At 41.1% G+C, this 13139-nt stretch overlaps 1 protein-coding gene across 2 annotated transcripts in view; it reads left to right on the top strand.

The window, feature by feature from the left end:
* The window catches only part of SCGN (secretagogin, EF-hand calcium binding protein), an 86059-nt gene that overhangs the window by 57882 nt on the left and 15038 nt on the right, over positions 1-13139 (top strand). Inside the window, exon 11 of one of the 2 annotated variants that reach the window (XM_078000901.1) lies at positions 8636-8739. The exons of the other annotated variant lie outside the window; for it this stretch is intronic. Coding sequence (XP_077857027.1) covers positions 8636-8716 — 81 coding nt within the window. The 3' untranslated portion in view covers positions 8717-8739. The remainder of the gene's footprint in view (positions 1-8635; positions 8740-13139) is intronic. 2 annotated transcript variants of the gene reach the window in all.

The following is a 13139-nucleotide window of genomic DNA, read 5'->3' as shown; positions in this document are numbered from 1 at the left end:
TGTCGTAGACTGGAATGATAAAGCTCTACCCTGGCGCTAAGCGCCCGCTGAGCAATCTGGGTTCTACAGGTTGCTCTGAACAAACTCCGCCTTTTTCTAACCAAGTAGGTAACCTCGCGGTGGCGTACTGGTACCCGTTTTTGCGTTGCCCCAGCAGATTACTTTTCCGAATGAACACCCGTCTAAGTGTGCACGCACTACGGTCTCGGGGGGTTTTTATGGGCACATGATGGGGGCGTGGCAGGCCAAGAAGGTCTTGGGAAATGCAACATTTGGTCATGGGAAAAACAATGCCTGTTCTCACCTAGGTCCGTGGGCACAGGCTGGGGGCGGGGGGACACCTAGCCAAGGATCACGCCCTCCTCTACCCTGCATTCTTTTCGCTTCGGTATCATTTAAAGGGACCATGCGCTTTCCTTCCATACCAGTATTACGCAACTCAAAAAAGTGCAATGACATTTTAAGATCATTAAGAGTACAAACAAAAAGTTACTAAAAGTGGACAGGAATGAATTAGGAATTATACCCAAAGTAAAGCTCAGATTATTCACTATTTTAGAAGTAGCATTCCAGCAATTTAGAGATACTCTTTAGGAAAAAGAAATGGGTCTATCTTGACTCTATTCCGTTATGTTAAATTAGAAAGAAAAGGCCAGGTGAGGTGGATCACGCCTGTAATCCCAGCACTTGGGGAGGCCGAGGCGGGCGGATCACGAGGTCAGGATATCGAGACCATCCTGGCTAGCACGGTGAAACGCCGTCTCTACTAAAAATACAATAAAAATTAGCTGGGCGTGGTGGCACGTACCTGTAATTCCAGCTCGGGAGGCTGAGGCAGGAGAATCTCTTGAACCAGGGAGGCGGAGGTTGCAGTGAGCTGAGATCGTGCCACTGCACTCCAGCCTGGGCAACAGAGCGAGATTCCGTCTCAAAAAAAAAAAAAAAAAAAAAAATTACAAGGAAAAACTCCCAATTGTCTGTGGAGACTGACAATGGAGATGCAAGAACATTGAGGGTTGGTTGGGGCTGACCTTCAAAAAACCTGATGCATCTTGTGGTATTTCTTCTGCTGTGATTCCTCCTCTTCCATCATCCATCTTTATCTTGTCATAATAATCTATTATCTTCCTTTAAATATAGAATTAGTGCTTGCCTAATTGGCTTTCCTGGAATCTAATTAGTTTTAAACATTTTCTCAACTTAATTTTTTGTATGTAAAAATGAAGATGGCGTTTGCAACAGAGTTGAGGTAATCATTTTCACAGGGAAATCATTTCCAGGGATTTATAACTGTATTCACTAATTTGTTAGAGCATGAAATGATAAACTTCCATTTTTTTTCCTTTGCACTCCAGATTACAGTCAAGGGAACATCTTTCTTCTCATACCATCATAAAAAGAGACACAATAGCCAACGGCTTGCCTGCCATCTAGTGCTTACCTGTTACCAGAAAAACTTCATGGTAGTGAAAATATGATCCTTCACTACTAATTTGACTTCATTATTTGCAATCAACAGGATCAAAGCCAACACTCTGGCACAATTTCTTTTGCTAGAAGTTTAAGAAAGTTCACTGGGTTTTTATTTATGGCAATCTCCTTTGATGTTTATTGAAATAGTTCTAATGACTAAAATTTTCAAGTTTTTTGGCTGTCAGATTGATGTTTTCCGGAATAAATGTATGAGTGGTCCACAAGGCTGCTCAATTTTAAATGGGCAGCACTTGGTAATTGGTATTGCCTGGTGAGTTAACATCTAGTGAGACTATCTGATATATACAGAATCTTCTTCTACGAGGGGCTGGAAACTTCCCTCTGACAAACATAGTGTGGTGGAAGAGTTATTGAACCTGGGGTCTGAAATCCTGAATGTGAATTCCAGCTTAAGCCATTTTATCTTGGACAAAGTCACCTGACTCTCCCAGGATTACATTGCTTGTGTAAAATGAAAGGCCAGACTGATTGATTTCTAAGGTTTCTTCCAGTTCTAACACATGTTGAAGAATTAATAACCTGATGGAAAAGTACGCCAATATTTTCATTTTGTACTTTAGTTATAGATATTGTTGTTTAAAACTACTTGCTAATAATTGTTGCCCTAAAGAAGATTCAGACCGGAAAGTAGCTTTTATGCACTAACATTCTTCACGGGGCCTGTATACATTAATACGGCAGATGCAAGCCATTTGGGCCAAACAAATCCATTCAAAGTTAGAAAAGATCTAGAATATTTCAGGTCAGAAAGAACATGTAATAGGAAAAAAAACCTACGTAAATGAGAGAGAAAGTATATGAATCCAGTTAAATTTTTGAGCCCACCACTTGGCTATGTGCTATTGAAATCACCACTGCAAAACTGTAACTGCCCTAAAGAAGATTCCGAGCTGAAAGTTACTTTTATGTACTAACATACTTAATGGGGCTTATATACCTTAATACAGGTTTTATAGCAAAAGTTCCACCCAAGTTCCTAGTCAGGTCTGTTTATGCAAATAAAATATTCAAATTTGTTTAGTTCTGATTGGTTGATACAGCTGAGCCCTCATTGGTCAATACAGATAATCCCTGATTGGTTGGTTCAGGTGAGCTCTGAAAATTCCAAAGTTGAACAGAGGTGTGGGTTTACTGGGAACTCAGAGTACTCCTTGTGATCTCTAGTTAGCAACTGGTCCTTGGCTCTATTTTAAATTCAGGTCCAGTTAACCACTTGGGATCCATCTTGAAGGATCCATCTTGAAGGACTGGCTTTTTCAGTTTCATATTTATTAATGACAACTTTGCATTTTTTAGTTACCTTGTTAATCAATTATGATCAGCTTGTCCAGGCACAGTGGCTCACGTCTGTAACCCCAGCACTTTGGGAGGCCGAGGCGAGTGGAACACCTGAGATCAGGAGCTCGAGACCGGCCTGGCCAACATGGTGAAACGCCGTCTCTACTAATAATACAAAAATTAGCTGAGCGTGGTGGCGCATGCCTGTAATCCCAGCTATCCAGGAGACTGAGGCAGGAGAATTGCTTGAACCCGGGAGGTGGAGGTTGTAGCGAGCTGAGATCACACCATTTCACTCCAGCCTGGGCGACAAGAGCGAAACCCCGTTTCCAAAAAACAAGAAATATTACCAGCTTGAATTCTCCCCATTGCACCCTGGGAAGTTCATAGCCCTGGTCTGCAAGTCTCCCAGGTTGTTCCTAAGAACTTCGTCTGTGGAAAAGATATAGAATAAAGAAGAGGATTTGGGGGAAGATCAGAAGATCTTAGAGAACCAGGAGAGCAACCTGGGCTCCTGTCAACCAAAAAAAAAATCCCTTAGCTAGAATAAGAAAGAAAGACCGAAAGACCTATGGGTCCCAGAGCAGTGGAATTGGGCCTAGCTTCATAACAGAAACCCAGGGAAACAGCAAGCTGTTGGAGGGGAGACTGCCATGTGTCACATCAGGGTTCCCTGTGACCCAAGCATAGCAAAGAAGAATCTGAGAACAAATAGTCTCAAACAGCTCTTCTTCATCTGTCAAAATACAATGCCCATTTTTTTCTAGACAATGAAGCAAAATTTTACGCCCCTAGTTATTTGAGTGCAGATGGTAGCAAAATTGAGTTAGGGAATGTTGTACACAGTTGGGAAGAGGGAGAGGGAAGGATAGTTTGTGTGGAACCCTTACTTGGTGCACACTTTGTATTTTTTTTTTTTTTTTAATAAATCTGTGCCATTCTGACTCAGCACTGATTACTACATGCACAATGATAGCAATCCACAGGCAAGCGTTCATATTGCTAATGATACTGCTTTACAGAGTGATTATCTGAGAGCCATTCTCAGCTGCTGCGTCAGGATTACAGCATTTGTGCAACCACAAATTAAGGCAGGGGTGAAAAAGCCAGCACTTGTTCAGTCACAAAGAGCTGGCAAAGAGGGCAGCCTGCAATTAGATTAAACATGTTTGTCACCAGGGGGCTGGCAGGCCTGGGTCACATGCTCAAGAGTTGGGGATGACCTTTAACAGATGTAGATTCTCAATATATAAACCCTTCAGTCCAAAGCAGATAAATGAACCAAGTTTTGTAGCTGGCTGCGTCATGTTTTTATCTCCATTTGAATAAGCATTTTCTGGGCTTACTGTTGAGATACAACAAGTCATTGTTGAGATCTCTTAAAGGACCACACTAGCCAGCCCCATCAGTGATCTTATGCTTGGATATCCCAGGGATCAGTTTAACCAAAATCATTCGTTTGTGCCAGTCCCTTCAACACTTTCTGAAAATTTTCCCTTTGGCTGTTTTGGATAAGAAAACTTCATTTTCAAATGTTTTGCCTAATATTTTTACCTTAACACGGGTACACAAAAAAGTCTTCCAGAGACAGAGGATCACTTGTAATAGTCAAAGATTCAAGTAACTGACTCAGGAGAGAAGTGTCTGCTAGCAGTAGGACCGGGCTATTTGATATATTTCATGGAACTTCTCCCTCTCTACTTCCCATCCTGCCTTTATTAGGAAGCCAAAGAAAAAACTTGATTTTATAAAGCCTGATCCTTTAATTACTGGCACACTCAGGTTCACAGAAATCCTAAATGGCTTTGTATTGGTCACAACTTTTATCTCCAGCAGATTTATAAACCACTGCAAGGCCATATCGCTAGTACTTAGCATACACAAAAGTTTTAACCAGATATACTTCCTTATACAGGTTCTCTGTTCTAGCCTTAACTTGCCTGGAGCCTTCCTAACTCTTGGTGTGACCCTCAGTCTCCACTCTCTTTTCCACACATCAAAACATTCTTCACCTTCAAGCACAGCTCAAAGCTCACTTCTTCCAGGAGGCAGTCCCTGATTAATCAGATGGAAGTTGTCACTTCCCCTCAGGAAATGAGACAGCTGCTCTATGAAGAAAAGAGCATTAGATTAGAATCAGAAGGGCTGAACCCAAATCCCAGCTTTGCTAAGAACTCACTGAGGGACTGTATTAGTTTCCTAGAGTTTCCATAAGAAAGTATCACATACTAGGTGGCTTTAAACAACAGAAATGTATCATTTTACAGTTCTGGAGGCTGGAAATCTGAAATTAAGGTGTTAGCAGGGCTGTTTCCTTCTGAGAGCTATGAGGGAGAATCTCTTTCACGTTTCTCTCCTAGCTTCTGGTGGTTTGCTGGCAATCTTTGGTGTTCCTTGGCTAGTAGGAGTGCTACCCTGATGTCTGCCTTCATCTTCACATGACATTCCCCCTGTTTGCATGTCTGGCTCTGTATCCAAATTTCCTCTTTTTATAAGGACACCATTCATATTGGACTAGGGGCCCATCCTATGCCAGTATGACTTCATCTTAACTAATTACATTTGCAATGATCCTATTTACAAATAGGTTGTATTCTGAGGTACTGAAGGTTAGACTTCAGGATATGAATTTGGAGAGTATGCAATTCAACCCATAACAGGGCCCATAGGAAAAAAAAAAAATCCCTCTCAGTTTCCTGACCTGTAAAATAGAGGTAAAGTCGAAATAACTACTCACAGAATCCTTGGAAGGATTAGTGTAGGTAGTTACCTAGTTCTGTGGCTTAGTGGATGCATATGTTCGATTCCATATGTTATCATTTTTATTTTTTGCTGTCTTATTACGCTTTTTACACCTATATATGAGTGGAAGCAGAGCGGAGAGAAGACCCAAACATAATTGATGGCTCCTCCCTGGGGGAAGTGGGGACACTGTAACGGCTTCCTTCAGTGAGGCACCAAGCTAGGCAAGGAGACAAGCTGTAAGCAAACAGCTTACAGTCTGTTGGAGGGATTGCAGTGCCAGATGACCCAGCACAATTCATGAGTTAATGTTTGAAAGGTATAGTGGCCTTTCCCTCAGTCCTTTAGCTGCTGCCTGGGATGCAGGATTTACTTCAGTGGAGTCAATTATGAGATGCTGCAAGAAGAGAAAGTGCTCTCCAAGTGAGTGTTTATTTTACTCAAAATTTCATTTTAAAATGCATGTTTGCGTAAAATGCCTGTACATTTCCTTTGGATCATCTGCTCTAGAAGTAATAGGTCAGTTTCAAGGGTGTTCTTTCCCAGCGGGTGTGGGGTCAGACTGACTCAGATCTTGTTCTCCTACACAGGCAGGGAGCCCAAAACTTGCCTCTGCTGTCCTTCTCTGAGAGTCTACCAATTGGCTTCCTTACTATTGTTGCACAACACTACACATAATTTTAAATTATATCCCCCACGATTTCTTTTAGAAGCTGCACAGAAGGACATCCATAAAATTAGCCCCAGTAAGGTTCTTACTGTTTCATTAAATGTTTACGGTAACTTTCTGATCTGATGGAACAGTCATAACTACAAATGTTATGCATTTTGGATACATGATATAGGCGTTTGCTTTCTTTTTAGAAAAACACGAAACTAGAAAGGGAGTGTATTGAGAACTGAGCTCCCTACCTGGCTGATGACAGAAGCATGGGCGGTGGAGGAGACAGTAAGTGAGCTCCCAGGCATTCAGCTCCCTCAGCCCCGTAGCCTCCCTTAGAGTGCTTTTCCATACTTGTGTCTTAAACAATAGGCACAAAGTGATGAATTCAGAATGGACACACAGTAGGTGCTTTTAAGCGTGATTCCATCTGCCTCTAGCTGTCAACATAAGGCCACACTAGAGTAATTTTGTGGCAAATTCTGAGCTTGGTTACAGAACTTTTGGACAGGCAGGACTCAGTAAGCAAATCCCTCCCCAGAGGGGGATTATGATTTATATTTACAAAGCACCAAATAAAGTTCACATAAACCTCATGAGAGATTCCTCCTTCCATGCTATAAAGTGGAGGCCAGAAACATCAAGACTTTCCCCAGGCTCCTCAGGAAGCTCAGGAAGAAAGAAGCAGAGCCAGGACTCACACAGGACTTCGGATTCAAAAGCCTTTTCTCTCATGAGCCACTGGCCATGTGCGGTGGGCAGAAGTGGCTCTTACTCTCCTCCGTAGCTAACCGCAGGAAATGCCTCAGGGCTGAGGGAGGGGATGTGCTGAAGGGTTCAGCAGGTGAAAGCTACCCTCACATAGGCCCATTCTGTAGGAAAGGGCAGAGCCCCTGTGCCCCAACATCTACTGCAGCAGAGGCCAGCACTTGAATACGAAGGGCTGAGGAAGTGACCAGCACTTCTTTCTGAAGCAAGCCTAAATTAAGGGATAGCAAACCCCAGGAAGGAAACTCTTCTGGATTGCTCCGCTAGCATGGAGACAGCCAGAGGGCACCCAGGGTGCTCTGCAACCTTGTGCTCACAGAGGTGGAGGTGCTGAAGGTGCTTACTCTAAACTGAAAAGGGATGTTCTCTGAACTTTCCTCACTCTTTCCCATCCCCAAATTCACAGACGGTGAAAAGCCATAGTTCCACTATTAGACTGTAATCCCCTGCATGGCAAGATCTTTATATTTCATGGTATTTCCAGAAACTCAAATTGAATCCAACATAGAATAGGCTCTCAGCAAAGGAGTATTAATGATGACATTAGATTTCTCCAGATAGATAAAGATTACTCAACCCTGGCACTTTTAGCATTTGCGGGCAGATAATTTTTCGTTTTGGGGAGTTGTCCTATGTAAGATGTTTAGTAGCATCCCTGGCCTTGACTATGAGATGCCGGACCTGCCGCTAGTTGTGACAACCAAAAATGCTTCCCAACATTGCCGAATGACCATTGGTAGCAAAATCAGCCTTGGTTGAGAATCACTGATTTAGATGAAGAAATGAACTAACACATCTGAGCCTGGGCTATGTGCCGGATGCTTTATTGATATGATCTCAGTTTGATCTTCACAATAACCCTGTGAGGTAGACGTTACCATGTACAGGTGAAGAGACTGAGTCACAGAGAGATTATGTAACTGGTTCAAAAACACTCAGCTTAGAAGTAGCAGAGCTGGATTCTGAAGTAGACATGTCTGATTCCTATGCTGACAAGAGGCAGAAATAACAATGGAAACAAGATCTGTACAGGCATTCGTGGATGTTCTACAACTGCTGTTCACATAATCGTCATTCTCATGTCTTTTTCAGTTTACTAAAAGGTTGAAGTCTGAATGTATATTTTAAGCACTGACTTCTGTTTTTTCTCCGTAGGACTATTAAATGCAGTATTCATAGTTTCACTGTATATTTTCTCCAGTGTCACTTCAGAAACGTATTAAAAGTCAGATGTATTTTCACAGGGAATGACTACTGGGCTCCCCCTGGTGTTAGCTTTGATTATATTTGACTTCAAAGGAGCTCATGTGTGACTGCATTTCAAATTAATGAGCGCTTTCTCTAAGAGTCAGTTTTAAAAATTCAACTGGCTCTCATTGACTACATTATAAAATTGTTTTATTCAGATTTTACAAATATTATATTTAAGGGCCTAATATAACTTAAGTTTTATAATGTTACAAAACAACTAATTTGAATTTGTTGTTTAAATTATTTTTTATGGACCCAAAGAGACATTTCAGAATATGGGAGTAACTGGCAAAAACAAACATATACAGTCATGAGTCGCATAACAATGTTTTGCTCAATGCCAGACCACATATATAATGGTGGTCCCATATATTATAACACTATATATTTACTGTACCTTTTCTATGTTTAGATATTCAAATACTTACTATTATGTTACAGTTACCCACAGTGTTCACCACAGTAGCATGCTGTACAGAAACCCAGGAGAAACAGGCTATACCCTATAGCCTAGGTGCGTAATAGGCTCTACCATCTAAGTTTGTGTAAGTACACTCTGATGTTAATACAACAAAATCAGCTAATGATAAATTTCTTAGACTGTGTATCCCTGTTGAGCAATGTATGATAGATGTGTGTTACACACACACATATATATGTATGATAGATGTGTGTGACTGTGTGTGTATATATATATATATATATATGGAAATGTTCAGTCTCACTTTGATGAAAAGAAGTGCAAACTAAAATAATGTGGTAATGGTGTACTCCACCAACTAAACAAATTTTTCTTTAAATAACACCAAATTATGTGAGGGCAAAATAAAATAGAAACGCCGTCATGCTTTGCTACTGGCCTTCTGGTGCAATAATCTGGAATAGTAACAATATGCAGAAAAAGGCATAAAATATTGTGTATTCTTTGACCTAATCATCCCGTATCTAGGAATGGTTTAAACAAGTACTTCAGAAGGAGTGAAAGCTATTTTTGCATAGATGTTCATTACACCATTGATTGCAATAATAAAATATTGGAAGCAGCCTAAGTAGTTAACAATGATCAGCTCGGCCTGGCCTGGTGGCTCACACCTGTAGTCCCGGCACTTTGGGAGGCTGAGGCAGGTCAATCATCACGTGGTGGCACGTGCCTGTAATTTCAGCTACTCAGGAGGCTGAGGCAGGAGAATCATTTGAACCCAGGAGACAAGGTTGCAGTGAGGGGGATGTTGTGCCACTGCACTCCAGCTCCGTCTCAAAAAAAAAAAAAAAGAAAAAAAAATCCCCCCCAAACAATGAAAGATGGTATATTTAACTAAATTATGGTGCAAACACTTTAGTATAGTCACAGTTAAGGTGGGCTTTACAGTCAGACTATCTGGGTTGAAATGCTGGCACCAGTGCTAGCTCTGTGGCTCCTGTCAGGCCTCTGAGCCCAGGCCAAGCCATCGCATCCTCTGTGACTTGCACGTATATGCCTAGATGGCCTGAAGTAACTGAAGAATCACAAAAGAAGTGAAAATGCCCTGGCCCGCCTTGACTGATGACATTTCACCACAAAAGAAGTGAAAATGGCGGGTCCTTGCCTTAAGCGATGACATTATCTTGTGCCTGGCTCATCCTGGCTCAAAATGCTCCCCCACTGAGCACCTTGTGACCCCCACTCCTGCCCGCCAGAGAATAACCCCCCTTTGACTGTAATTTTCCTTTACCTACCCAAATCCTATAAAACGGCCCCACCCTTATCTCCCTTCGCTGACTCTCTTTTTGGACTCAGCCCGCCTGGACACAGGTAATTAAAAAGCTTTATTGTTCACACAAAGCCTGTTTGGTGGTCTCTTCACACGGACGCCCATGACAGCTCCAAAGAAGTTTAATCTCTTCATTGGTAAAGTGGGTATAATAGTAGTACCTAGCTATAGGATTGTTTTGAGGATTAAACAAGATTAAGTGCATAACACATTTAGAAAAAATGTGTGGTACAAAGTAAGTGCTCAGTATATGTCTTGATGCAGCTATCGAAACCGAGAATTAAAAAACAAGAATTATAAAATTACATAACCACTTAAAAATCTAATGCTATGATATATTTTAAAAAACATGATATTGAAAGAGAAAAATGTTCTCTCTAAGCATAAATATTGGAAGAAATACAAAAATAAGAATAAATATGTCAAAATGGGAAATGATTGATGACCTTTCCACTCTGAATTTTCTATTTTACTATTATCACTTAAATACTAAAACATAAGCAGCTGGAACCCAGAAAAAAGTGTTTTTATTTATGTATTCAACCAGTCATTAATTGGTGTCTTCTGTATTTTAGGCACTGCAATATTTGGCTAAACAATTAAAACATTCTCATAAAAAACTTTATAGTTTCATAAATATAAAAAGCTTTATATTTTAGTAGAAGAGACAGGCATAAACATTAACACCTTTAACTAGAATGTGCAACAGGGTCACCAGAGGGACATCTAAATGACTCTAAGATGGGGGGAAATGGTCAAGGAAAGTTTCACAAATGACGTAATGTGTAAGTGTATCCTTGAAGGACGCATAGAAACTAATTAAACGAAGAACAGCAAGAACATTCTAGAAAAGTTACACAACTCATAAAGACACAAGTGAATTAAAGCGCAATGGGTTCAAGGAACTGCCAGTAGATTAGTTACGACCACAGCACAGGAGAGTGTGGTAAGAGCCTGGTGAGACAGCTAGGGGGAGCAGTTGAGAGACGTTAATCGGAGAAACGGCAAAGGGAGAAAAGACCTTAAGATTTGATGATGGCGGGTATACGGGTGGTGAGTGAGAATAAGGTACTTGGGCTCCAGGAGGACAGGATCTCATCTGATTTGTACAGCACTGTCTCTCCAATGCTGGAAATATCTATCAAAGAACCACTGCAGGAGAAAGAAAACACCGCATGCATGTAGATGTTTGCTTCAGCATTATTTATAATAGTAAAACGATTAGAACTGTGACTGGTACTTCGTAAGCTCTCAATATTTGTGGAACAAATCATAAATCTATGACTCTAAAGTTTAGGGAAGAGGCCGGGCGTGGTGGCTCACGCCTGTAATCCCAGCACTTCGGGAGGCCGAGGCGAGCGGATCACCCGAGGTCAGGGTTCGAGATCAGCCTGACCAACATATAGTGAAACCCTGTCTCTACTAAAAATACAAAAGCTGGGTGTAGTGGCACAAGCTTGTAGTCCCAGCTACTTGGGGAGCTGAGGCAGGGGAATCGCTTGAATCCAGGAGGCGGAAATTGCAGTGAGCCAAGATAGTGTGGCTGCAATCCAGCCTGGGCAACAGAGCGAACCTCCGTCTCTCAAAAAAAAAAAAAAAAAAAAAAACAAAAACAAACTTTTTTTTTTTTTTTTTTTTTTTTAAATAAATGAAGTTTAGGGTGGAGGACTCAGGTTTCTTTGGGACTCTTAAGCATATATATTACAATTAATAACATACATTTTAGAGACAGAGATAGAAACAGAGGCAAACTGGTAGACTAACACAGAGACAGACAGACACACAGTAAAAGGTTTATGGTTTTGCTATTAAACTCATGAATTATGCTTTAGTGTGTTTTTAACATTCCAATATGTGGTAGCGGTGATTACCTTTTTCCAAGACAGACATATTAAAATATATACTATAATTGTGAATGCATTCTTTGTCATACATTTCTGCTGTTCGTTTTCTTTTCTTTTCTTTTTTTTTTTGAGACACAGTCTCGTTCTGTTGCCCAGGCTGGAGTGCAGTGGCCGGATCTCAGCTCACTGCAAGTTCCGCCTCCCGGGTTCACGCCATTCTCCTGCCTCAGCCTCCCGAGTAGCTGGGACTACAGGCGCCCGCCACCTCGCCCGGCTAGTTTTTTTGTATTTTTTAGTAGAGACGGGGTTTCACCGTGTTAGCCAGGATGGTCTCGATCTCCTGACCTCGTGATCCGCCCGTCTCGGCCTCCCAAAGTGCTGGGATACGGAGTCTCGCTCTGTCGCCCAGGCTGGAGTGCAGTGGCCGGATCTCAGCTCACTGCAAGCTCCGCCTCCCGGGTTCACGCCATTCTCCCGCCTCAGCCTCCCGAGTAACTGGGACTACAGGCGCCCGTCACCTCGCCCGGCTAGTTTTTTGTATTTTTTAGTAGAGACGGGGTTTCACCATGTTAGCCAGGATGGTCTCGATCTCCTGACCTCGTGATCCACCCTTCTCGGCCTCCCAAAGTGCTGGGATTACAGGCTTGAGCCACCGCTGCTGTTCGTTTTCTATAAAGCTGTTTTTGGGTGTTAACGCAATGAGGAATAGGGTATCTACCTAGATAATTTTTCTGCTTTTAATTTGCAAATTATATTTTCATTAAGTATTATCTCTGCTATTAATTTTGCAAAACAATTTTTTTGGGGAACAGTTTTTTCTGGAATGTATTTTTGCCATTCCTTTACTTCTAAGTGTTCTGTGCCAATAAATTTTAGGTATTTTATAACCAAGGGATAGCTGTGTTTTACTCCTAGTCAAATACTGTCTTTTAAATGGCAAATTTAATTGGGTAACCTTCATTTTGATATTTGGACTCATTTCTTATATTTGACTTTGCATTCTAATTTGTCATGCCAGTCCTTTCTGATTTCCTGCTTTCCATTGGACTCATTTTTTTTTTTTTTTGCTATTACCCCCTTCTTTCTAGTCTACATTAATTTTATTATTTTAGTGGTTACATTTAACATAAAATATAAACCTCACTTAAGAAAATATAACAATCAGTATGTCTGCCCTCCTTATAAACAATACAAGGACATCAACATGCTTTAATTTGTTTCAGCCCCGTTCATCTTCTGTAACTATTGTCTAGTGTTTTTGGTTCATTGTTTTTTCTTAATATTCTAGTAAGTATTTTTTTTTTTTACAACTAGTATATTTATTTAGATTGATTTATACTTTTACCCCTT

Source organism: Macaca mulatta, chromosome 4 (genome assembly GCF_049350105.2).
Source record: "Macaca mulatta isolate MMU2019108-1 chromosome 4, T2T-MMU8v2.0, whole genome shotgun sequence".
NCBI classification, from domain to species: Eukaryota; Metazoa; Chordata; class Mammalia; order Primates; family Cercopithecidae; genus Macaca; species Macaca mulatta.
Note: the sequence above shows the minus strand (reverse complement) of the source record. Positions and strands in the feature narration are given on the sequence as shown.